At 41.2% G+C, this 26,601-nt stretch overlaps 1 protein-coding gene and 1 long non-coding RNA gene across 2 annotated transcripts in view; one reads left to right on the top strand and one right to left on the bottom strand.

The window, feature by feature from the left end:
- LOC140581258 (uncharacterized) overlaps positions 1-6,365 on the top strand; it is a 34,017-nt gene extending 27,652 nt beyond the window's left edge. Inside the window, exon 2 of the long non-coding RNA XR_011984319.1 lies at positions 5,848-6,365. This is a non-coding gene — a long non-coding RNA (uncharacterized lncRNA). The remainder of the gene's footprint in view (positions 1-5,847) is intronic.
- LOC111852382 (calpain-2 catalytic subunit-like) lies at positions 562-21,845 on the bottom strand. Its single transcript, XM_023828254.2, has 21 exons — positions 21,505-21,845; positions 20,812-20,881; positions 15,085-15,203; positions 14,637-14,770; positions 13,724-13,892; positions 13,115-13,198; positions 12,508-12,593; positions 12,347-12,421; positions 10,720-10,880; positions 9,714-9,883; positions 9,612-9,623; positions 9,094-9,305; positions 8,544-8,580; positions 8,325-8,390; positions 8,148-8,205; positions 8,005-8,069; positions 7,815-7,883; positions 7,609-7,687; positions 7,267-7,383; positions 1,158-1,216; positions 562-892 (listed from the first exon to the last, which is right to left on the bottom strand). The coding sequence occupies exons 1-21, from the start codon at positions 21,739-21,741 to the stop codon at positions 869-871; spliced, it is 2,103 nt and encodes a 700-aa protein (XP_023684022.1). The 5' UTR covers positions 21,742-21,845; the 3' UTR covers positions 562-868.
- Positions 21,846-26,601: the final 4,756 nt, after the last annotated feature.

The raw sequence follows: 26,601 nt of genomic DNA, 5'->3' as shown, positions 1-26,601 counted from the left end.
AAAAGGTGCAACGAAGAGCTACGAGAATGATTCCTGGTCTTAGAGGAATGTCTTATGAGGAGAGGTTAGCGGAACTGAATCTGTTTAGCCTTGAACAAAGGAGACTAAGGGGGGATATGATTCAGGTCTATAAGATTCTAACGGGTCTGGATGCTGTTCAGCCAAATGACTATTTCAATATTAGTCTAAATACTAGAACTCGTGGCCATAAGTGGAAATTAGCGGGAGAACATTTTAAAACAAATTTGAGGAAGCACTTCTTTACACAGCGTGTAGTTAGAGTATGGAATAGTCTTCCTGCTAGTGTAGTGGAAGCTAAAACCATGGGTTCCTTTAAATCAGAGCTAGATAAGATTTTAACAACTCTGAGCTATTTGTTAAGTTCTCCCCAAGCGAGCTTGATGGGCCGAATGGCCTCCTCTCGTTTGTAAATTTATGTTCTTATGAAATCAGATGGTGGTTTAGTTACAGAGTCAATATTACTCTCTCAATAGATGCAGTAATGAATAAGGATTTTACACATCATAAAATTTCTAATGTCAGGAAAAATAAATAGGCCACTCAGATTAACTTTTCATTTTACTGGATTGTTTAATAAACATGTATATCCATCCGGTCGTGAATATACTGCTTTAAAAAACAACTGACATCTCAAGTCAATATATCAATGATTATCAATGATGTGATTCATTACAAATGTACTTTATGCAGGTTTTTTTGTGGACAGCAATAAACTGACTGCTTACAGGCGAGGTGATGATGCACAGCACACATCTTCTCTTCTGAAGTAGAGATTCTTGAGTTTCTTGTAGTTTTTGCCGCCAATTACGAATTTAACATTTTCAAGATGTTTGGGATGCGTTCGATTTTAATGAAGTGCCAGGCAGAGCCACTGCAAACATTAAACAAGTATTAACGTCTGCAAAAACATGGGAGAATGCACACACAGACGGACAGACAGACTCGCGGTATAATGTAAACTACACATAGCATATGTTTTATGTACTTGTTTGAATCATTGAGTTACAGAGGGTAGTCAGGTTAAATGCATGAATGTTGATGAATGTCATTTATAAGTTAATTAGAAGGTAATTGCTTTACATTTATTTAGATTGTCACACACACAAATACACTTAAAGTGAAAACTGACTGCATACCTGTGAGATGTCCAGTTCAATCTTCCCACTGTTCATTTTATCAAGGGTTTTAAACATACCTGTTTTTGGTTAAAAACATTATCATCAGGAGGTTACCACTACAACATGAGTAGCTCATGCAAACTCCATATTCACTATGCTACCTTCAGTGTACAACATTACTTATAAAATTCACAAAAACATACATACAGTCTTCTCCGTACAGCATCCAGTCAGTCTTAATAGTGAAAAGGAGTTTTTCTACACATTCCAGATGTGTTAATTATTTTGTGGTTAAGTCAAAATGGTGATGAATGTTTTTCTTTTTTAATGACTGTATTATATGTTTAACTTCCTTTATTTTCAATTGTGTTATTTTTCATTTGGGATCACAGCTAGCATTTATGATGCCCCTTTTGTTAACCTGAACAAGCATGTGACTAACTTTTCAGCTAGTGTTAATAGCTAATATACAGCAGTTTTAGCTATTCGTTTTGCTATAGTTAATGATGTTCCCTCCACATCTACAGCGCACTTAAAAGTACATTAAAAATCTGATGGAAACTTCAATGATGCAAAATACACTATGTACAAAGTATTGGGACACCTGGCCATTACATCTACAGGAACTTTTATTACATCCCATTCGAAACCCATTGGCATCAGTATGGAGTTTGACCTCCCTTTGCAGCTAATACAGCTACCACCCTTCTGGGAAGGCTTTGCCCATTCATCCTGTAGAGCATTTGTGAGGTCAGGCACTGATGTTGGAGCTGGGGTCTCATTCATGAAATGTTCGTAATACATTTGCGGGTAATAGGCGTTTTTACTAAAATCTTACACTGCATTTACAAACCATAAGTAAAACCTTGATTTTTTTTTTCATAATATCCTGCGTAGATTCATAAATACCAGTCAATGCACGTTCATTCATTCAACAGTTCATTACCATAATCAACATCCATCACCGCCCCAAATCTTGCCATATAAGGATGTGCAGGATCTGTCAAAATGTCAAAAGCGAAAAAAGAAAGGAAAAAAGTAGCAGAGACCATGGTACTTTTAACAGAAGTTATCAAGAGAAAGATATTGTTCTGTAGTGTGAGTAGTGGTGTCACTGGGTCAGGCAAAGGAATTGCTTGGAAAGAGGTGAAGAATGGTGTTAAGTTAGTGTCTTCCTTAGGGTGAACTGTTCAATAAATTAAACCAGGAATAGTATGATTTGAAATTAGATACAAAGACACGCATGGCTCTTCAACGAAAAAGTAACTCCTCTACTGGAGGGGGTCCCAGCTCTTCGCAATTCTTTGTTTCAGTTGAGGTCATTGCATCCATTCTTAATTATTGTATTTCTTAGGATGAACAAGGAGATTCTGCTTGCTGTGTGGAGACTAAATGAGAGATGGCCAACACTCCACATGCTCAGGAACCCGCATGCCAGAGAAGTGGTCCAGTTCTCTCCTTTTTTTTGGAAAATCCACTCAATTAGGGGCACCTGTGTTGCTGAATAATCATCAAACTAGTAACCAATTTGACAGATTTTGTTGAAGGGTGTGATATCCTGTCATTTATTATTCGCCTCTTTATACAGTATTTTATTGCATGTGTATTGTAACATGTTTTGTGCAAATGTCATCCATATATCATGCTTTTTATTATTTATACATGCACTACGCTTCATCCTGAGCATGCGTAAGATCTAGGGGTGGCACGGTTCACAAAACCCACGGTTCGGTTTGTATCACGGTTTTAGGGTCACGGTTTTCGGTTCTGTACGGTTCTTGTTATTTTTTCTTTTAATCTTTAACACTCCAGAAATGTACTTCAGCATATGATATATAGCTTAATTATCCACAATTTAGGATACAGTATTAAAAAAGTTATATCATGTAATCATGCATAAACTGAATTTGACTTGACTTAAAGCACATTATTAAAATTATTAAACATTATTAATCCCAGATAAAATAATAATAATAAAGTAAAAGTCTTGCCTTAACATAAATGCTAAAAGAATAGATCGCTTTAATCGCTATTACAGTTGGGTATGGGCACGCGGTCTTATTTAGAAAACATACAAAAAGAGACGCATATAATGTTTAATCATTCGTTTTGTATTTGTCCGGTCCACGGGGTTAATTTAATTGGGGATCGTTAAAATGGTAGATCACCTATCTTGATTAAGCCTGATTCGGTTCGTTTTATCTATCTATCTATCTATATATATATATATATATATATATATACTGTATATATATATATCGTGAAAAAAATGGTATTAATTATATTGAATGTTCTTGAGTAATCGAAAAAATCAGTTTCTGTGTATGTACAAGACATCAATCTGTGGAAAATATGTCCAGTTGATATGTCTAGTATGATCATCTGGCAATAGCCTGTAGGTCTGTGTGGTCAGACACTGTGCAATAAACAGAATTTTTAGGAACATGGCAAATGTTCACATTGCAGCATGGAAACAAGCTCACTGTTACAACGCTGACCGGGGAAGCAGAGGCAAGGAGACCTAGGATCGGGGGAATGCGGGGTTTAATGAGCAAAAGGAACACAGACGAGCGGTAAAGCAGAATTACAATATAATGACCGGACTGGAGAAAGAAACGGAAACGGGGACTAAATACAATGGAGTAATGACAAATTTGACAACAATCAGGAACAGCTGGTAAACACGGGGAATCCACACAGGGTTAACGAGGGGGCGTGGCACACGGAAAGAGCGGACGATCGAGGCATGACACTCACTGGAGTGCTTTGTCACAGATAACTTAATTTTCTTTAACAAAGTGCCTAACCGCACATTAAATAAAGTCACACAACAAAGGCACACAACAGTGTTCAGATGTTGTGCTATCTGTTGGCTGAAATTTAAACGTTTTCTTCAGAGACAGGGTGGTAACGCCGAAAACACGAGCTAAACGCAGCAAACGAAAGGCTACCGGAAATTACTTAGCTGGCTGAACTTTTACCGGAACTACGTCACACCGCTCTGTGCATAGCCTATTCTTTCGCGCGAAAGGGAAACACACTTACGTCACATACGGGGCACGAGGCTACATTGAACCGTCATGAACCGTCGAACCGTGCAACGCATGCATGCTCCGAACCGAGACAAGTGAACCGAACGGTTCGGTTTTTTTTATGAACCGTGCCATCCCTAGTAAGATCCATATGTTTTTATGAACAGCTGTTCCATACGGACCTGGACTGATGGCCAAAACAGAAGGTTATGATTTAAAAGCTGACGGGGCGCTTCTATTTTAACCGGCGCAGCGTGTGTAGTCTTTTCGATAGAGGTTTAGCACTAGAACCACTGTTTCCCACGCCAATGAACGTCAAACGCCTTTAACTGCCAAGCAAGACGTAGTTCAGTGTATGCAGCCCTTTGTTTGCGCTAACATGCCATTAGTGTTAATAGTAGCAGCGAAGCTAACACCTGCAACCAAAAAGGCGTAATGTTCATAACAGAGTGTCTGCTCTGTCCTGAAATCATAAAGCTGAAAAGTTTTCAAACAGTATGTATCGTATAACATGTTGGATAAATTAGATGTTTATTGGTGATTTCATGTTCGTTGTAGTTTCCGATTTTCAACAACTGTATAAAGTAATTTTATTTGTTATATAAATCAACTCAAGATGAAAAAAAATGTACGTTTTCAGGGTTTCCAAATCTCAAGCATCTGGCATGACACTCACGTTTTCAGACTCACGCAGGAAGTCTTACGGCAAATCTATATTATTCCATTATAAAACCTAAAATTAGCTATGTCAAACGTGTATTTACACAGTTAAATACCTTGTAAATAGTCTGCTTTTGTAAGAACTGTTACATGTGTGCAGACATCTCAAATTGAAAATCCAGCTGGCCAAAGTTCTGTGTCAATAAATGTCATGTGACAATAAATATTGTTAAAAGGTTTTTGAATTGTACTGAATTAATTTGATTTGACAGTCAGGTATTGATTACATGCAATGATGATAGAACTAATAGGCTACTTAAATATACATCACACTAAATATTTAGACATTATTATCTTCCGGACCTTTGCTTCAAGAAATTTTCTCTAACTGGACCTCTTTAAATTTTAGTTGAATACTCCTGCTTTACGAGCATTTTACTAGTAAATTCTTTCTGCTCACACTTCACGAATGAGATCCCTGGCCCGCAACCTCCAGCTTGATTCATCCCAAAGGTGTTCGATGGGGTTGAAGTCAGGGCTCTGTGCGGGCCAGTCAAGTTCTTCCACACCAAACTGATCCTGAATGGAAAATGTCTTGGTATGCTGCCATTCACTGGAACTAAGGGGCCTAGCCCAGCCCCAGAAAAACACCCAAGTACCACGTATCCACCAAACGCTACAGCGGGCACAATGCAAAGAGGACTTTGCTAGTCCTGCCCTAAAGTACAAAAGAGGTACCCCAGCTCGTTTGGTACTTTAGGTACTGGAACTTTTGGTATTGGTAGTCAACCAGAAGTCAATGGAAAAGGGAAAGTATTGACAGTAGCGTAAAAGCACCCTGACACATAACATGGAGTGAGAAATCCGACTGGCACCGGCTGTGTTTAAAGCTACTGTATGGAAGCACTTTGGCTTCTAAGAAGTGAAGGGAAGAAGGACCTGGCGAAAGCCACAGTGTATGCAAATTATGTCAAACATGACAAACATGAGAAACCATATTACACGTTTCCACCTAGGGGAGGAAGAAGAACACCTGGTTGTAGTTGCTGCCAAGCAGAGGACCATCAAGCAAGTGGTATCAAAGCTTTCACCCAACTTGGAAAGGGCAAAGCCCATTACAAACTCTATCGCAACTTCTATTGCCAAGGATTTGCGTCTGTATTCAGCTGTTGAGAACCTATTTTCTATTTTTGTTACGAGGGCTGCCTTTCTGTATTGTTTGTTTATTTGTATTGCTTTGAATGTATTTTTGTATGAAAGCTGTTTGATATTGCTACAGCAAAATGTTTAGTTTTTTCTTCTGAAGGATTTTATTGCTTATTGCACATATCGGAAGGATGTTTTTAAAAAGTCTTTTTTGTTAATAGACTGTATTCTGAATCATTAACAGTCTGTTAATCTACTACATGCTGCTACAGCCACACTTTTCCTGTTGGACCCTTGCCATGCTGGGATGTATGCTGGCAAATGTAATCTTCGTTAACTTGCCACATCTCTTCCATTTGTTTTATTAATAAAAGATATTGGAAGTGAATTCATTATGGATCAATAGAAATTCTTTTTGTTGAAAGTATGAACTAGTTACACTGTGAGAAAAAAGAAATCTTGTATAGAAAAAAATCTGGATGCATCGATAATTGTTTCATCACATCGCAGCCCTGAGAAATCATCATTAAATTGAATCATAAGGTGCCTAGTGATTCCCAGCCCTATTGCAAAGGTGACATCCTGTGACAGTACCATGCTGGAATTCACCCAATCTTTCACAAATGTTTGTAAACCAGACTGCATGGCTAGGCTAGGTACACCTGGGGCAATGGGTCTGAATGAAACACCTGAATTCAGTGATTAAGAGGTGTGTCCCAATACATTTGACCATATAGTGTATCTGTTTTTCTTGCAAGGGCTACATCTGATTAGTGTCAATGGATATTAAAATAGCTTTTCTTTACAAACATTACTCTTTTGTGCTCGGTTGATTAACAATTTTTGGTATTTGCATATTTGAGACAATTGTCACTATTGAGTGATTGGTAAGCTAATGTCTAACCATTGGCTTTGTTGTGAATTGTACAAGAATGCATTTCAAAGTAACTTTAAAAAAAAAATACTATATATATCATACTTAACCTGAGGTCGAGTAATTTCTATATTATTTAGTACCAGGTTTCCTTAGCCTTTCCAGCTACAAGACTTGGCTGTTCGTCATTTATCATGTTGGTGGCCCAGTTCACCTCTGTTCATTTTCCATACATTTAGATGACTCATCGGTATATTTCACAAATTTTACACAGGCTGCAATCACATTAGTTTCAAGGGCAGCAGCCCATTATGGAACAAATAGCGTTTCCCTGCCTGCCGCCCACCCTGTGGACCACTGTTTGAGAAACCTGGTTCTGTACTACATGGTGGGTAGATCGAATAGGCAGACTCACCGAAGAGCATCTCCAGTCGGATCAGGCAGGCCACAAAGCTGTCAAAGTCGATGCCGTACTCTGTGTCAGCGTAGCGTGACACGATGACTTGCAGAATAGTGCTGTTCACCTGGAGCCCTAAGAAGTCACATCATGCATCAAGTTACAGGTTGGGTTAAAATCCTAATGCCCTAACAGAATGCTAATTTCTGGGCCAACAGAACCGAAACATTAAAAACCCTGTTATCAGTCCAAAACTGATTTTTTAGCATATTTTGTTTTATAAGACATTGTAGAGAGACAGTGATGCAGGATCATGAATAACATGGTACAACTGCATTGCATAACGCTGGATGCGCAAACCTGCAGTTGCTAGAGCATCTCGCATCTCATGGGAGCTCATGGTACCAGAATTGTCAGTGTCGTATGTCTTGAAGATTTCCTGCAGTTAATCAGAAAAAAACAGTGTTCTCTCATGGAACCCCATTAAGTATAACCTAACTAGCTGCTGATGAAGATGGTAGACCTGAATCTACAATGTCCAACATAATACCTCTCTGTAAACTTACCAGGTATTTCTGCATCTTCATCCATAGTGCATGGAACTCAAGCAGGCCCAGCTTAGAGTTTCCGCTTTTCTGTCTACCGTCAAGGGCATCTTCAACTGGTCTCAGTTCACTTTCCCAAGTACCAATTTAATTTGACTTTGGTTGATTACCATAACAGAGAGTTCCCATGATTCCTCTTAGAAAAGGATACATCAAAAAGGCTGACTATGTTCCGGCAGGTGTCGAGACTAAATCCATCTGTCTTGATATCAGATCCTATAAAGTGATGGTGAAACATTACAGCACAGGTCTGTATTGTGATGACCGGTTATCAAGCGTAAGAAAGCAGCTTACTTTTAGAGACTATGCTGTTTAGAATTTGCACAAGCTCAAACGGAGACACCTCAGCATCCTGTCAAGCAGAAAATTCGAAAGCTTAGATTAAAATCTATTTATGAATTATTTAACATACAATAATATACAATGACTGATACAATTTAGCACAGGACCGACTCAAATCAGTGAACTTACTGGCCCAGAAATCTGCAAGAACAGGTGTTTGAAATGAGGATCCACATCATGTTCAGAAATATCATGCTGAAAAATATGTACCACTTTCATTACTTTCAATTTTATTAGAAGTAGTAATATTTAGGTATTTAAATACTCATTTTTTTTTTTTTTTAAAGATTCTATATATGATTTACAAACACTTGTTTACAATATCGCATAATTTTTACAATTATATACCTCCTGTACTTCTGATTGGACATCTTCTTCCATAGGACTGTAGAAAATTAACATATAGTAACAAATGGTTACAAATTATAAGGATTCTTATGAAAATATAATATTATAATATACGTATATAATATTAAATGACTTTGCTCAAGCAGGCAGAATGTGGGCAGATGGATAATATTTTGTAGTAAATACTCAAGTTCTGTTCAACAATACTTTTATTATGATGCTTTATGATTTTTTGTGTGTGTAAGGGGTGTAGGTTTGGTTTCAACGTTGGTAGAGACCAGTGTGCAAAAGGGTCTCGGGTTAATTCGCTCACTGGTAGGGACCAAATCTGACTTGAATCTCCCCACCACCGTAAACGCACACGGTACTCCCATAACAGTGGTAGTGACATGTCCTTATCATCCGTACCCAAATCTACGCCCTTGGTTTCCTCTCCAGAAAATATTGCCAGTTTACCAAGCCAGCCACGGGATTCGATCATATCACTATTGGGCACGTGATCAAGGTCCTTAACTTCGAGGATTAAACGTGCAGGTGACACAGCACCCACCTGGTGGCAGCGTGCTTCTCGGAGAAGAAGCGGAGGATAAAGGATCCTTTCTTGTGTGGCTCAAAGGTGGAGGGGACCACGACGTAGTGGCCAGGCGGCAGCTTGAAGCGGCTGCAGATCTCGCGCATGTTGATGAAGGTGCTGCTCATGGCCACGGCGCGCTGCCTCAGGAGCACGTCGGGGCCCAGGTGGACGTTGGTGCGGCCTGAGTACTGCGGCCGACGCCAAGCACACAGCCTGTGAGTCAACAAGCCCTAACCCTAACCCTGGGGGCTGTTTGCTTTTACATCATAGAAATTCATCCTTAGTAACTTTATAAAACAGTTTTGGCATAAAAACGAAGGAGGAAGTGTCATTTAAGTATATTTCCTGATGGCTAATTCTAAAATTTTAGTGATTATTGTAAAATAAGGAGAACATCAACCATGGTTTAATTCCATATGTTTGGGGCTTCACATGATACCCCTGTGACATCACTGCATTAAGATCAGAGTTTAATCTGGTGGAGGAAAAAGTACCTCATCTGGAACCTGGAAAAAAAAAAAAAAAAGCAAAACAAGCTGTAAGCAACTAAAAATATATTAAGAAATCAACAAGGAGTAACCTGTGGGGTCTTGCACCTTGTAAATGGCGAAACCGATGGTGTTGAGGTCCCGGCCAAAGCGTTTCTCCCTGCGGCCGTCCTTCTGCATAAGGCCCATGAGGAAGGTGCATCCATCAACGCCATCGTGGGGGTCGTCATCCACCTCCTCCAGCTTGATTGTGAACTGGGGGTTGGAGCAGAAGGTGGCTAGACAGGTAAAAAGGACAGATGAGAGATGTAATTAGCCTACAGAACTTACCAGGCTTGTGTGGTGTGGCGAATGAGCACATGACTGTTTTGCCCAAACAATTGAAAGTGCGTCTTTGAGGTTCTAAGTGCCCCCCTTTTCGATAACCGACAATCATGCAAAATTTATCGAGAGAGACCCCCAGGGTGGCAAAATCTACCCTAAGCCATGCCCCTTAAACTCTGTGCATGGCACTGCAATTTAGTAATACATATTCATAATCCAGACACATCCACAATGTCATCTTCTGGTTACAAAGCAACAGTGCTCACAGAAAGTCTTGGGACAATTGCTTCATTCAGAAAAGATATTGCCAATTTATTGGTTTTATGACAGATGAGATCATTACTTTATTAATTTGTTTATAAAAATGTACATCACATTAAAAACAACCAGTAGTTTTAAGTAAAATTTCAAGTAGTAAAAAATTTAAACCCAAATCATAGTTCTAAAAGAGCTGTTCAGTTAAAGTTCGACAAGCAGTCTCACTGGGGGTTTTTAGTAACACCTTTGCAATAACAGAATGGCAGACATTTGTTTTTAGCAGAGGTGGCAATTTCAGGTCCAGAAAGTACAAATCCAGACCATGATTTAGTTTCAACCAACCAGTTGAGCATAAAGAGTCACAGTCACAGAGTACTCAACTGGTTGGTTGAAACTAAATCATGGTCTGGATTTGTACTTTCTGGACTTGAAATTCCCACCTCTGGTTTTCAGAGTCCCATTTTTACAGAATTAAGCAAGTGTCCGCAGATTCTCTGAGCACTGTATCTTCAGCATGACGTCTGCTATGTACCTGTGTTGTTCCTGCAACCTCCAGCAGTGGCACCCATGACCCAAGTGCCGTCAAATTGGTAGTGGTTCCAGCGAGCCACCGTGTCACTGGTCAGTGTGTCGGGTGTCAGGTTGCAGATCTCCACCTTGGAGAACTGCCTTATGAAGTCTGAGTAGGCCATCCTGATTGGATAAAGGAGCCGTGCCAGCAGCCAAGGGGTAAGTCAAGTGGCCATTGGGATTGTATATACTGTACTGTCCTTTGATGTACATACGTCTCTTTCTCTCCTGACCAGTACACGCACCCAGACCCAGCTGACAGCTGCATTTCCGGTCTTTCCTGTACTGATGCTAAAGCAGCTCTTTGGTTTTTGCTTCTCCCTGCTGCTTGTATTAAATCCCGCTCCCTTCCCCAAATAGACCTCATTCTTCCCTCACATCCCCTGAGTCACATAGTTCTGTTCTCCATCCCGAACGGGACTGGACAGCGCACACACTTGGCTCACAGAATTTTTACAAAATTACTAATTGCATAAAATTGAATCAGTAAATCCATTATAAATAGGATTCTGTAGACCAGCGTTTCCCAACCTGTGGGTTGTGTATACAGTTAGGGTGTTGAAGGTGAAGAGCACACTTGGACATTAAAATGAACATGAAAGGTTAGGAGGATAAACAACCACCATATTGCATTCATGAGTGTTAGGGACTGAAGACCACAACCCTCCCCCCCCCCCACCCCAGATGTGAAAATTAGTGAATGATACTTGAACCCCAAACCTCTACCTATAACGGTCTGCTGGTCTGAACAATAACAAAAAAGTCAATTTATTACCAGTTTCTACGAGTACTGTACTGCACACTTTGCACGTCAAGTTTTTCGTTATTTTCTATGTAGACCTTTTTATATAATAGACAGACCATCTAAATGAAATCCCTGTATGTACAATGTCACTACTGCACACACTATATTTTGGATTATTGGAAATGTAAAATGAATGCCACTGAAAAGTCAGAGAAATGCAAGAGGCCATGGTAACGAAGGCAGCTAACACATGAGTGAGGCTGATTGCCGGGACAAAGATCCGGGACATAGCCAAGCCAAGACTTTTAATATTAAAGGTACGGTGTGCACTTACGATAACACATATGTGTCACTAACATATTAGTTTGTGATCAGAATCATTTTCAGTATTTTTTTTTGTTCATGGCCAACTTGCAACAGTCCGTTTGGTGAATGGGAAGGGCTTACTGTACAGCAGTGGGGCTTACTGTACAGCAGTGGGAGTTACTGTACAGCAGTGGGGCTTACTGTACAGCAGTGGGGGTTACTGTACAGCAGTGAGTATTCGGTGTTTGGGTCACGACAGCAGCCCTCCCATTAGCTGAGTGAGCATGTTTATGAAAAAACAGAACCGTATTTATTACAGAATTGATATGTTTTGCTCACTGGCGTTCATGTACGTGTTGCTGTAAACGTAATGAAACTTGTGGGCCACAATTGTTTTTCGAATGATGAAACTGCCACAATCAAATGAAAAATGCAGGGAAGCCCTGCGATAGATGAAAGGTCCCACTGGGCCACACATGAATAAGACCTTATGACGCCTCCGAACCATAAACCTGAACACAGATGGCGAGCTGCTCACCAGAACTCTCCATCCTCAGCCTGTTTGTCCAGCATTTCCTTCTCCTCCCGACGGACACCGTCCCATTCCCTTGAACTGCAGGAGGAAACCATACGTGTTTGTGCAGTTCCTGGCCGTAGTGTGCAGACTCGCGTCTCCAGTGTGTTTCACTCCGCACTCACTTATCACTCCAGGGTCCCGTCCACTCCACCTGACCCCAGGGGTTTCTGATCCGCACCAGCTGCACGCGCCTGCCGTAATAGCTGACCTGAGAGACAGGAAAATCTGGTGTTTACATCAGAGCAGTGTTTCTGAATGCATTCCTCTGGGACCCCTGGATGGCCCACATTTTTGCTTCCTCTAGAGGGAGCAAAAATGTAGACTGTCTGGCAGTGATAGAGACACGGATGGACAGAAACATACACGTAATGGTGTGTGTCTAATGTGAACCAACTAAGTCAAAAACACGTATTGTCTGGGAGTCCCAGGGGACTGGGTTGAAAAACACTGCACTAGAGGGCGCTGAGGAGCATTTTTTCCCAGTCTGTGACTCCGTGCTCATGAGTACACAGAAAAGAACTTCTGCTAATCCAGCTCACTCACTTCACTTTTTCAAATCACTGATGGCTGTGGAGAGACCATCATCCACCACCTCACAGTCACGAGTAATCATAGTAACAATGCTGAGTCATTGTTAGCAGGACACTGTCACTCTCTTCCCTAATCTGAGCTGTAGTGTTCGTGTAACCAGGAGGAGCACTTTGGGCCAATGCCGGCGGCTTGTCTTACCTCCTCTGCCGCGGTGACTGAATAAGCGTGACCTTTCACCAGCTGCTGATGGGTGATGGCCTCGGTTTCGCTGCTGCTGGTGATCTGCACGACACACCATACATATTCATCAAGATACATGTGTTCCATGCCTGTACTACAAGAGATCAGCATCAGTGCAGTGGCTGAGAGTGTTGCAATCGCAGAATAAAACTTCAATAAGACTTAGCATTTTAATAAGTAACTATCTTATTGCCTTGCTGAGAAAGGCCTGTTTACGCTGTATAAATGCTACAAGGGTCAAGGTTCTAGTAAATTGTGCCTTTAATGCATATAAATGTACACTTTTAAAGGTTGCTTAGCTTATAACTGACATTACATACAACACCCACATTATTACTTTAGAACAGCCTAATAAAACTTAACAGGGTAAACAATAATGAAACAATAACCAACTTATGAAAGGACCCCAAGACTAAAACTAAATAACTATGTATGAAGAGCAGGTGACAGACTGGACCATCTGAAGTTAATATTGTGGAAAAGGTCTTCCTTCAAATCATAAGCATAAAAACAGCTTTTATAAGATTTTCATAATCGTTGTATTATAGCATCAGTTTGCTGACTTACATCAATAGAACATCCCAACAGTGAGCCTAATCTCAGAGCCTTCTGGATGACCTTGAAGAGGTAAGGTGGAGCTTTGTCAAGCTCATACATCTCTGAGATGCCACCGGTGAAATCCTCAAAGCCCTCAGTTGTAGACCCTCCACTCAAAGCCTCATAACAGCCATTCAGTCTGTAGGAGAATGAGGTCATCAGGATATGAACCATTGGAGCTGGAGGCTAATTAGGGATGGAAATGCATGGCTGCCTGATTCATGCTGCTTCTTCCTCTCAAAGATACATTTCTCTTAGCAGAAAATACGTTTGGACAGCAGCAGGAGGCACTGAGGAGGCACTGAGGAGGCAGCAGGAGGCACTGAGGAGGTACTGAGAAGGCAGCAGGAGGCACTGAGGAGGTACTGAGGAGGCAGCAGGAGGCTTTGACGCCCAACGTCACTGTAGGTGAGTTGTCATGTTTTCCCTGTGCCACATGGGTATTCCTCACACAGTCCAGAAACACAGAATGTCTAAATCGCCTCCTGACATATGACTGTCTTTGTGTCTACAGTGGATATAAAAAGTCTTCACACCCCTGTTAAAATGGCAGGTTTTTGTGATGCGAAAAACTCTTAACTTACAAATACCTGCCCTGTAATGGACTGGCATCCCATCCAGGGTGAGCCCCACCCCCAGCCTGATGCCCCACGCTACACTAGATATGTAGTTGGAAGATGGAAGAAGATTATCCTTTTTAAAAGACTGGTGACTATGTCTTACTTATTGGAAATAATTATTCTGGTAAATTTCAGAGGCATTTGTACGAGTGCCGTGACAGGAGTTTGTCTAGTGCTGCTGTCTTTTTTTAAATCATAATGGTTTCTTTCCGGAGTTGGGAGGGACTGCAATTCCTGACAGGTAAATGCAGCGTGTCACTCACTTGGCGTAGGCTTTCTCCAGCAGGGCGCTCCAGAACTCAGATCCCTCAGCTGAGTGGACGAACAGTAACTTCCCCTCTCTGGTGGGCAGCCGGTCATCGATCACCACGTCCACCCACTCGCCAAACTGCCAAAACTGCAAAAGGCAGCCAAAGAACTGTTACCAGGACAAACTGTCGGTTGTATTAATTTTAAATGACAATATGCTTTATATGCAATTTGCACAAGTACAGTCACTTTAAAATAATACTTTTTGCATATCCCGACATAAACACTCACACATACAGTTAAGAGCAAAGCTTGGGGCCGGAGTGCCGGGTCAGAGGGGAGGGTTCGGGTCTCGCCCATGTGACTGGCAACCTTCTGATCACAGGCACAAAGGCCTGACCCACTGAGTCTCACACTGCCCAGTGTGTGCCCAGTCTGCCAGTGCCTGCTATGCCCACTCACCTGGAAGTGGAAAATACCAGCATAGTTCTCCTGGAAGCTCTGCCCCTGCGGAACCACGCGGGCCAGGATGTCTTGGTCCAAGGTCAAGGACGCGATGGCTGCCAACAGCCAGCAGTCCCCTGCAGAGTGAGTTACAGATAAGCGAATAAACATGCAAAGAGGCTCTTTGAAAGAACAACCGGTTCTGTAGATAGTGTGAGTTAGAGAACAATGATGAGCCATACTGCACCTTTGACATGTTTCTGTTCTCTTGTTCCAAATGCAGTTCAAAATGGATGCACATTTTCTATGGGATCAATGAAGTCCCTCTTACCTATAGCAGTGGTTCTGGAATTATTGTGGTTCGCGAACTTCCTTTAGTGGCTTTAGTGCCTTTTTAAACAGAGGTCATAATGGTAGTACGCAGAGAGCTTAGTATTTTTACACCACGTACCAACTCTCAAAGAAAAGTTTAAGAACCACTGCAGTATATTTAGTATATGAACTATATTGTAAAGATATAATTAATTAATTGACCAAGGCAGGTAAGAGTAAGGGGAGATTAGCACGTCTAGGGCAACCCTGGGAATTAGGACCATTAGCAAGGGCGCTAGTGTGCGTGAGTCCGTCGTTTGCTTACTTTCAGAGAGAAAAAGCCGAAAGTTAATAACGTTACTCACGCAACCAAACATGACGCCCAGGAGAAACATCCTAGTCCTGGGCGACACGTCTTTAGAAAGCACACCAGCTCCAAATAAGGAGGAACGCCACCAAATCCGTGTTCCTAGGTAACTTCAACAATGTATTTACTCTGCAGCGACCAGAAAGACGTGTCCAAGAGGGAGATGTTTGGGCTTCATAATTTAAACGCTGAAATGTGTTTGAACAAGCGAGTACCCTAAACTTGAAAGAAAGGAAAACATTGTGCAAACCAGGATGAAAAGCACAAAAGGAAGAAGGTCACTGTCGGCTGAAGGTAAAACATTGCAGAAAAGCAGGGAGTTCCTGGCAAATACACGGCTCACTATAAGCTATTACTTTAAATGTATATATTTGAAATTGCCCTTATTCAGTTGGTTATTGATTCAGCCAAACCAACTGCATACAATTCTGATTCTTTGCTTTTGTCCTAGTTCTTGGAAAAGGGTTTTATCAGAACTATGAGGTTTGTGTCCTGAAGCAAAGCCAGGTGACCTTGGACCCCCAGAGGTTTTTTTTCTGCCCACTTGGGAGTTTTTCATTCCTCTCCCCTGTTGTCATCTTTCTTTCTTTTTCCATGTTTTTGCATTATTCTCTCTCAATGATGATGTAATGTATCACCCCTGTAAAGTGTGTTGGGGTTCTGTTGTGAAAGGCGCTATATATGAATGAACTGAATTATGAAAACGAGGGATAAGACTTTATGGGGGGTGATTTAATGGAAATGAACGAGAATACACAATGTAATTATTATACATTTATTTGGGGGGAGGGCTAATGAACATTTTAGGATGACTAAAGCCCCCACCCCAAAACAGCCTTAGCAACGCCCCTAGCAACACTTTCTAGATTAATCTCTAGTAAAATCTATAAAAAGAGATTAGTCTCTACACACCACTCAGAATGATTAGCTAAATGTGTATGTTGTACTCATGTCTTCTGCTCAGACCAATGTTTATTCAGTCAGTTATTTGGTTTTGCTTTCTGTTTGGAGTAAAACAGGAAACTGTGGGCACACATGTAGAATCATTAAGGAAATTGTTAGTACTCCAAAAAGGGGACCTTACAGAGAATGGACAGACAAAATGGTAAAACGTCTCTCAGAGGAATGCAGAACAATCTGAACTGTCATACTTTTAAAGTGTGATCACTATACAATGAAGCCAAAGAGGATGAAAGAATTATGAGTTAGTCCCCTCCACTGCCTGACTTAAAGCGCATTGGACCTTAATGTAGCGTGAGATTTACCAAGATGGTTAGCAGCACGCTTATCAGAGGCTGTCCAAGCTGCCTGAGCTAATATCGGACGTGATGAATGAACATGGGATCATTACTAACTAACACTTAGTTTCTGGTTAATTAATATATTAAATGAGTGTACTGCTACATTATACACAAAAAGTTACCAGATATTTTTCAATTAATAATAAATGTCAAGCTGTTTGTCCTTATAGCTGTTTAATAGAGCTTCTGAAAAGCAATTTGTTTACATTTGCCTTCTATTTAGTTTCTGATTATTATTTCTATGAAATAGTTCTATGAAATAGTTCTGATAATAGTTTCTATGAAAAACTACTGCGATGGGAAACAGGCTGCTGATGGATATTGAGAAGAAAGGTGGCTATGCAGGACATACAAGAAGAGAGAAAAATCTATTTGTTGTGATTAATAGTTGTACAGAAGCAAAGTGTTTTTCTTTTTTTATGTTCTCTCAAAATTTCAAGATTGAAAATGCCTTTTGAATTCACTATTATAACTGCCTAAGTTTTCCTCAAAATAATCTTCAGGACTGACCTAATAATCTCGTGCATTGTGAACTTAAAAAAAAAAAAAAAAAAAGTGTTTGATACACCTGATCATTGATTTTTCAAAACTGAGACAAACAGAAAATAATAACAGTAATGAGACCTCTCATTAGCCATTATAGAAGTTAGCAATCCATTTCAAATAGAACAAGATATTGAGCATTCAGGGCCAAACTCATGGCTCTCACTGTAAGATGACTCATTGTTTTTCCAAAGGGAAGGCTTTATTTATGCAAAGAAAAGATAATGTTGGCAGCAAATATTAGATTGCAAAGTCTTAAATCATCCATGGTGAAAGCAATTACCACACCCAGTCAATGTCAGAAACACCCTCGAAAGCATGAGAGACGTAATGCACTAGCATCTTTATTTTCAGATTAATGAGCAAACTGGTGTGAATTTCATGTGCACAGGAGTGTAATCACATGTAGTATAAAAGGCTCAAAGTCACTTAATATGAGTTCTACAATGATCGAGTACAGGTAAAATTAACAAAAAACATGGTTACACCTTCTATGAATCCCATGTTTATAAGAATCTATGAACGCATTCATAACATATTATAATACATTCATAAAGCATCATAAACATGACACATTAAAGCCATGTTTATTATTTATTATGAATGTTTTATGAAGCTCTCATCTATGGATACCTTCATAAAGCAGCATAAAGCTTCCTTAATTCTTATACTGGCCATTATGAACTATGAAGGTATCTATTGTGCATTATTAATGAGAGCTTCATTGGAGCTTATGAAGTATTATAATCAACACGACAATGCCTTATAACTGTCAGAAGGTGCTGTAATTCTTATACCGACCATTGTAATGCATTGTGAAAGTATATATAATGCATTATAGATGACAGCTTCAAGTAAAGTTAGGAAAAACATAAATTTGGTATGTTTATACTCAAATTAACCATTAACTGAAACAGCTTTACAGTTAGAAATGAATGACTAAACTGGGTAGTAATTCTCTCTAGATAAAAAGCAGCTGTGATGTAAAGTGTAAGGCTGGCACTGGACCCTGATATATTGTTTATGATTAACAATAATCAATACATGAATGACCATTGTATTTTTTCTTGCTCATTATGGAATGATGTTGCAAGAAAGAAAAAGGAATCTTATTTACACACAATACAATACAAACATAGGTGTGAGCTGTATTGGGTGGCCCCATCAGCGTGTATGTCTACAATGTGCACATGCCGTTTAAGTACTGAATATTACGCCTATAATGCAAGATTAAGAGACATGCCAATGGGGTTTTATCAGATACTAAATAGGAGGCAAATGTAAACAAATTGCTTTTCAGAAGCTCTATTAAACAGCTATAAGGACAAACAGCTTGACGTTTATTATTAATTGAAAAATATCTGGTAACTTTTTGTGTATAATGTAGCAGTACACTCATTTAATATATTAATTAACCAGAAACTAAGTGTTAGTTAGTACTGATCCCATGTTCATTCATCATTAATCAATCATGACGATTCATGTATTTCTTGCAGTTACTATATTTGTTCATGATTTGTACTTGAAAAGTAACTGAGTAAACAAGTTACTTGTGCCCCCACAAGTAAAGTATTACTACATATTTTACAGGCCGTTTACAGTTTTCATTGCGTTAGTGGCATTTGTTTGTATGCTTGCATGCCCTGTTTGTAGCACAGCATCTAATATAGGCTGATTGATTTCACCCAGGCTCTGCTGGCCTTTGCATATCTGGCATCTTAAGAACATAAGAACATAAGAACATAAGAAATATACAAACGAGAGGAGGCCATTCGGCCCATCGAGCTCGCTTGGGGAGAACTTAACTAATAGCTCAGAGTTGTTAAAATCTTATCTAGCTCTGATTTAAAGGAACCCAAGGATTCAGCTTGCACTACGTTATCAGGAAGACTATTCCATACTCTGACTACACGCTGTGTAAAGAAGTGCTTCCTTAAATCCAGTTTGAAATGTTCTCCCGCTAATTTCCACCTATGGCCACGAGTTCTTGTATTTGAACTAATGCTGAAGTAACTATTCGGTTGAACAGCATCCAAACCTGTTAGAATCTTATAGACCTGGATCATGTCCCCCCTCAGTCTCCTTTGCTTGAGGCTGAACAGATTTAGCTCAAATAACCTTTCCTCGTATGACATTCCTCTAAGACCAGGAATCATTCTTGTGGCCCTACGCTGCACCTTTTCTAAGGCCGCTATGTCCTTTTTAAGATATGGTGACCAAACCTGTACACAATATTCTAGGTGAGGTCTCACCAAGGAATTGTATAATCTTAGCATTACCTCCCTTGACTTAAACTCCACACACCTGGAGATATACCCCAACATCCTATTGGCCTTTTTTATTGCTTCCCCGCACTGGCGAGAATGAGACATGGAAGCATCAACATACACACCAAGGTCTTTCTCATAATCAGCTACCTTTATTTCAGTAGGTCCCATAAAATACCTGTACTTTATATTTCTGCTCCCTACATGGAGTACCTTACATTTGTCTATGTTAAATTTCATCTGCCAGGTGTCAGCCCAGTCACTAATTAAATTAAGATCCCGCTGTAGCTGCTGAGCCGCTAGTTCAGTATCTGCTACACCACCCACCTTGGTGTCATCTGCAAATTTCACCAGTTTACTGTATATATTGGTGTCTATATCATTTATGTAAATAAGGAACAAAAGTGGTCCTAAAATTGAACCCTGCGGTACCCCACTATGAACGCAGGCCCACTGTGACATCGAGCCTCTTATAACTACTCGCTGCTTCCTATCCGTTAACCAGTTATCAATCCAAGTCGCTACAGTTCCTAAAATACCTGTCGCTTTGAGTTTAAGTGAGAGCCTCTTGTGGGGAACAACATCAAAAGCCTTTTGGAAATCTAAATAGATGACATCATAGGCCTTCTTATCATCAACTTCCTGAGTAGCTTCCTCAAAAAACTCCAACAGATTTGTTAAACAGGATCTACCTCTCCTAAATCCATGCTGGCTATCCCTCAAAATGTTATTTGAGTCCAGGTAATCTACCATTTTCTCTTTGATTATAGCCTCCATAACTTTACCAGTTATACAAGTTAGACTGATTGGCCTATAGTTTGACAAATTACTTCTATCCCCTTTTTTGAAAATGGGCGTTATGTTGGCATGCTTCCAATCAGAAGGTACCACACCTTCAGATAAGGATCTTCTCTATCTCCTGCTCATCATTCTTTCCTTCAGCTCTTAGACTCACCCAGGGCTCCCTGACAGATATCGGTCCGATTTGCTCCGTCGACAATGAACTGAGGATTTGCACAAAGCTCCTGCAGAAATGACACACAAACAGGCTGTTAATCTGATCGCAGTGTTTGTTAGAGTAAACTGTTTACACAAATGCAGTTTACTGAAGGAAATGATCTACAGTATCATGTAATTTACTTGGCAAATGTCATTCTAGATATTTCTGTTCCTCTATTCAATGTGGTCCACGACAGCCCTTTAAGCATAAAGTCAGTGATTGCAGAACTTCTAAACATCATGTAAGCATGTCACATTATGGTATGACAGCTTATAGCAGGGGTCTCCAACTCCGGTCCTGGAGAGCTACTAACCAGTAAGTTGTCTATCCTACCTGGCTTCTGATGAGCCGCACTAGTTCTCAGGTAAATACCAGGAGCAGGTGTGGCTCATCAGAAGCCAGGTAGGATAGACAACTTACTGGTTAGTAGCTCTCCAGGACCGGAGTTGGAGACCCCTGGCTTATAGCCTGTGCTTGATAAATGCTGTTACTTAGAAGTGAATCTGGATAGCTGAGCTAAGGTCAGGCCAGTTGAAAGAGTTTAACTTTAAGAAATTTATTTAGATTTTAATTATTTGATTTTAATGTAATTTCATTAACCTTGGATTTGCATTCCCATTGTCATCAGAATCGTGTCCTTCGTCTTACCTTGGGTCTCTTCCACTCCACTCCCCTGGTCTTGGGCGAGTAGCGGCCCAGCTCGTTGTAGCCGAGCGAGGCCGGCTCGGCGAGGAAGCTGTCATCGCAGAACAGGCTCCGGCTCCGCAGGCACTGCTGCTGCAAAGCCTGGAAGTCCTGCTTGTTGAAGGGAATGGCCTTGTCGTTGCTGCCCTCTCCCTCGGCCCGGGCCGCCTTCTGAACCAGGTAAGCTGCGACGTTCGACATTGCGCTATCCGCTGCGTGAGCTGCTGCAAGGGTCAACAGAGCAGAATGAGGTGTGTGTGCAGTGCGGCCAGTAGCTGTGTTGGCTTATAAGGAGAGCCAGATAACCCTGCACACAGGTAGAGGAGAGTGTGGCAGAGGTGGGGCAAACACACTTTACATCCTCAGCCTTAGTGGCGGGCTTTTAACCCTTTCCCACTGGCACTGGCTGCTGTGTCAGTACTTTCATTCTGTGCTTGATTTTTGTTTTATACATTGTGTGCTTCATTCACCCACCTGCAGCCCCTACTTTTGCTCGCACCTAGATCTATGTCTGAGTGTCTCACGGAGAGCAAGATGAAATGTGTGAAATCTACCCAATTTCCTCACTGTTTCATTTTAATTCCCGCAAAGAAGCTTCCGAGATTATATGTGCTGCTATGGCGATGGGGCAGGAACTGTCCCCCTTTCAACCACCTGAGTTGTGGAGGAGCCTGGAGCCTGGAGCCTGGAGCCTATTTCAGGCAGCAGAGGGGACAAGGCTGGCGTGCATCTTGTGTGATAGATACAAAAGTTCTCAACATGGAGTAATTGTGTCAGTCGACGACTTCTGTGTTTCAGATAAATGAGCCCACTAAATTCACCTGAACCTAGGCCAGTACCAGTACCAGACATAAGGAAAAGGTGGATGGCTTGTGTCTTGGCAGGTTATGATCAGGAGGTATTCAGGTCAAATCCACGGGTCAGCAGAGTGGTTTCACTGTTGGGTCCTTCAGCAAAGTCCTTTACCCCCAACTGCTCTAGGGATTGTCTGACTTGCTGCTTTTACAAAGAAGTACATTGTTTTGGATAGAAGTGTCTGCTTCATAAACAAAATGTATGAATGATAAGATGCTTTTACAAAAAGGCCGTATATTTATCATCTGGACTCTTCCCTGAGTATGTTTGACATTTCTTCCTGGGTTCAAAATGACAGAGATCATGCCATGTGCTAAAACATCCATCCATCCGTCCTCTACACCCACTTGTCCTATGCAGGATCAGGGGGGTCTGGAGCCCATCTGGGAAGCTGTGGGCGCAAATCAGGGAACAACCCAGGATGGGGCGCCAACCCACTGCAGTCACACCATGCATGCCTACAGGCAACTTGGTAAGTCTGATTTGGACTGGGGGGCTGTGGGAGGGACCCAGAGAACATGCAAACTCCACACACAGAGCCAGAACGCATCACAGAGAGACGAAAAACCCTGGTTCCAGGCAAGTAAGGCAACAATGCTAACCACTGCGCCACTGCGCCACTCCTGTACCAAAACATTGTAACATTTTCATTTTCACACCACAGTTTTAGTCCCATTTAATATCTTGAATAATGAACTTTATAAAACCTTTCTGGGGTGGCACAGTGGTGCAGTGGTTAGCACTGTTGTCTCACTTACGGAACCAGGGTTCAAGCCTCTGCTATGGCTCTATGTGTGTGGAGTTTGTATGTTCTCCACATGCCATTGTGGGGTTTCCTCTGGGGACTGGCCATCCTGTTCCCTCTGTCACTGTACTAGTCCCTAGTGTGTTTTCCTTGTTCCCTGGGCTGCCGCATAGCTCAGTGGGTTAAGTGTTCAGCACCAAGGCTGTCTCTCCTCGAGTCATGGGTTTAAGGCTGGCCTTTAGCTTGCCTCACTGGTTGGTCGTTTTTGGTTTTTCCTTATCTTTTATGGTTTATCCTTGTGCTCCTGTTTTGGTTTATCCTGCCTGCGTCTTGCTTTATGTTTGCAAGTTCTTTGGTTCTTAGTTATTCCTCGTGCTATCTTTCAGTGTTTTGCAGTGTTCAGTGTTTGGAGTTCCCTTGTTCTGTGATTAGTTAATTGTAATCCCCCCCCCACCTGTTCCTAGTTAATCATGTTCCCCTTGATTAAGTTGATTACAAGTTATGTCCTTTGTTTGCCCTGAGTTCTAGTCCCTCTTGGTCCTTTTTTTGCAGTTTTACTCTGTGTCCAGTTTCCCCAGTAAACCCCTTTGTCTCAGAACTGTATGTGGATCATCATCTTTTTCCTGCCTGTGCCATGCTGCGCCGAAACCGCTGAAGCTAATTGGAGTTACCAAATTACCAGTAGGTGCATGTGTGAGTGACTGGTGTGCGAATGTGCCCTGTGATGAGTTGGCACTCCACCCTGGGTCGTTCCCTGCCTAGTGCCCCTTGCCTCCGGGATGGACTCTGGACCCCCGCAGCCCTGAATAGGACAAGCGTTTTCAGAAAATGGGGGATGGATAAATCTTTTCTAGGAGGAAATCCCATGGAGGTCCTACCGCTGGGCTGCCCATAAATATCAGGCTGTCAAGACTTGTGGGGCCTTGTCTGCTTGTCACACTACAAAAGATTTTACTAAATGGATTTTTTTGGCTTCACAACAGATATAAAATACATTTATTCAACATAGCTTTGAAGTTTCTTGACCTTTCTTTCGTTTTTCAGCACATGTTTAAAGGACTGAGAAAATGGACCAAAATGCATTGCTTACTTCACGCTGCCTAGGCTGTACCTTGTATTGACTGAGAGGGATGTGGTTTTCTCACATGGTCAAATAAAGCTCTTTAATACATCACTTTTCCATAGATGGGTGTTCATGTTCATATTTAGGTTAGACAGCCAAGCCTTTGATTTTATACTGACTAATTATTTACAAATCAAAATTTCAAATTAATAGTTATCCAATAAACCTAAAGTTGCCTCGACCTGGGCGCAAATTGTAGAAGTGAAACTCTGTGCACATCAGCCTGTACTGGTTTTTAAACATTTACTGGTTTTTTAAAAATCAGTACAGGCCGCACATAATTTCACTTCCACAATTTGTATCTAGTTTGAGCAGAACGTAACAAAGTTGAGCGTATGGTTTATTGGAAAACCATTCATTTGAAAATTTGGTTATGACTTGCAATTAAAAAAAAAAAAAAAAATTGTGATTTGTACAATAGCAACCATCAGAAGGCAAATGCGATTTTCAGATTCCAGTCCAGCAATAAGAACCTGTCCTAACACCCCCATTGTACATCCAGGGGAGAGCGATGCTCGTTGCGTTGAATTCTGACAGCTGAGTAACCATGATGCAGCCCTGCTTCACAAACCCCAAAGATGTCTAAAAAAAAAAAAAAAGAGCTAATGTCTTGGCTTTATCTGCTGGAGTGTGGAGGGTGCCCACTTCCCCATTGTCCATAGCCCAATGGGAACCCAGGTGTGGAATGTCCACAACATACGAGGTCGTGCACGACTGGGCAAGATCTGTCCGTCAGAATTTATGAATTGTGCTCCATTCCGACTCAGCTCTCCGCCTCGGTTCCATGCTTGCCCCCACAGTCCAAAAACATCCTGCGTTTAATTGGAGTTACCAAATTGCCCATATAGGTGATGAGTCACCTCCACCGTGCACATATACCGTAAATATGCATATAGCGCAAGGTTTAATTGTCCGTCACTCAAAATCCTTGCATGACGGGTAAATTTTGATTCGATAGAATTCAGCATAAGCAATACTGTAAGATTCACCTATTCCGATTTGTGTAAAAAAAAAAAAAAAGAAACAGTTTGCCGAGTGGTATCCAAATTATGAGAATAGAATGGAGAGCAGTACAAAGTGCTGCCACGTGCTACAAATTGCTCTTGTCCTGCCTATAGGGATTCCTGGAATATTCCCCTGCACCTCTGCCTTGTTGGTGCCACCTGGATCGCTTCTTATTTCTCCTGCTATCCTGCTCCCTTTCTTCTCCAATCAGTAAGTCCTCTGAGGGGCACATTGGCCTTTGTGAACTCAGGTATTGGCTCTGCCTCCAGTCTGAAGGGCCTTTTAGTACAGTGGTGCTCAGTAGATCAGGCTATGGTCACACCACCTCCATGGTCTGCAGGACCTCTGCAACCTTGGGGTAGCTGTGGGTAGAAAGAGAGACAGAGTGGCTCAACACTATATGATATTATGGACATACGTGGTGATGTAATGTGTAGTGTGGAATTAAGCTCAATAATCTGGCACTTCCTTGGACTAATATGTATGTGGTGGGGCATGGCAGTGTGTTGGCGAGCAAGTTCCACCAGGAGGCAGGCCACCCGAGCTGGGACTTATGTCAGGAACAAACCATTCTTGGTGGAGGGGGTTCGAATGATGGTGTGCATAAGGAAATAAGTGTGGAGAAATGCCATCTAGGGGCCGACACTGACATGACCACACCCAATAATAATACAGAAGTCACATGAACTTCATTGCGGTATTTTTTCAGGTATGCCATTATCACCGTTCTTAAAAATAATTGACATTAAATACTCCTTCCGCTGAGCTGTTGATATAAAGAATAATTATTTATGTGCATTTTGGTTGTAAAGACGGAACCTGTTAGCTCTCTGCAGCCACGCCCCCTCGCCCGATCGCCGGAATACTGACAGCTACAGTGTATCCCTGTCCTGATTGCGTAACCGGTAGAACCAGTTCTAGTCCCTGCGAGGAACTTTGGGCAAAATCGTCTGCTAAATAAAAATAAATGCAAGTAAAAAAAAAAAAAAAAACTGCCAAAATTTTGTTTAGGAATATTCTGTAAGATGAAAACACATTTAATATGATGCTTGTAAGAAGGCTAAGATGGTGTATTTTGTTTTATGTTGGCCAATTATTTCTCTGTCTCGCAGCAGAAAGGGTGCCCTCTACTTGCGGACAACTGAATATGTTTATTTCACGTGCTGCTCTTTCTTTAATCAGGAAGTCCATGAGCTCATACTCATTATACTTATTTATTTGTATTTTATTTTAGTTTAAAGATTTATTAACTACTTTAATGTTTAAAATAATGGCCTTTTCGCTTGGATCATGTAAACATTTGAGCGGTTTCCGTAGACAATTTCTTCAAAAT

Source organism: Paramormyrops kingsleyae, chromosome 20 (genome assembly GCF_048594095.1).
Source record: "Paramormyrops kingsleyae isolate MSU_618 chromosome 20, PKINGS_0.4, whole genome shotgun sequence".
Classification (NCBI taxonomy): domain Eukaryota; kingdom Metazoa; phylum Chordata; class Actinopteri; order Osteoglossiformes; family Mormyridae; genus Paramormyrops; species Paramormyrops kingsleyae.
The sequence above is the reverse complement of the archived record's forward strand: the minus strand, read 5'-3'. Positions and strand labels throughout refer to the sequence as shown.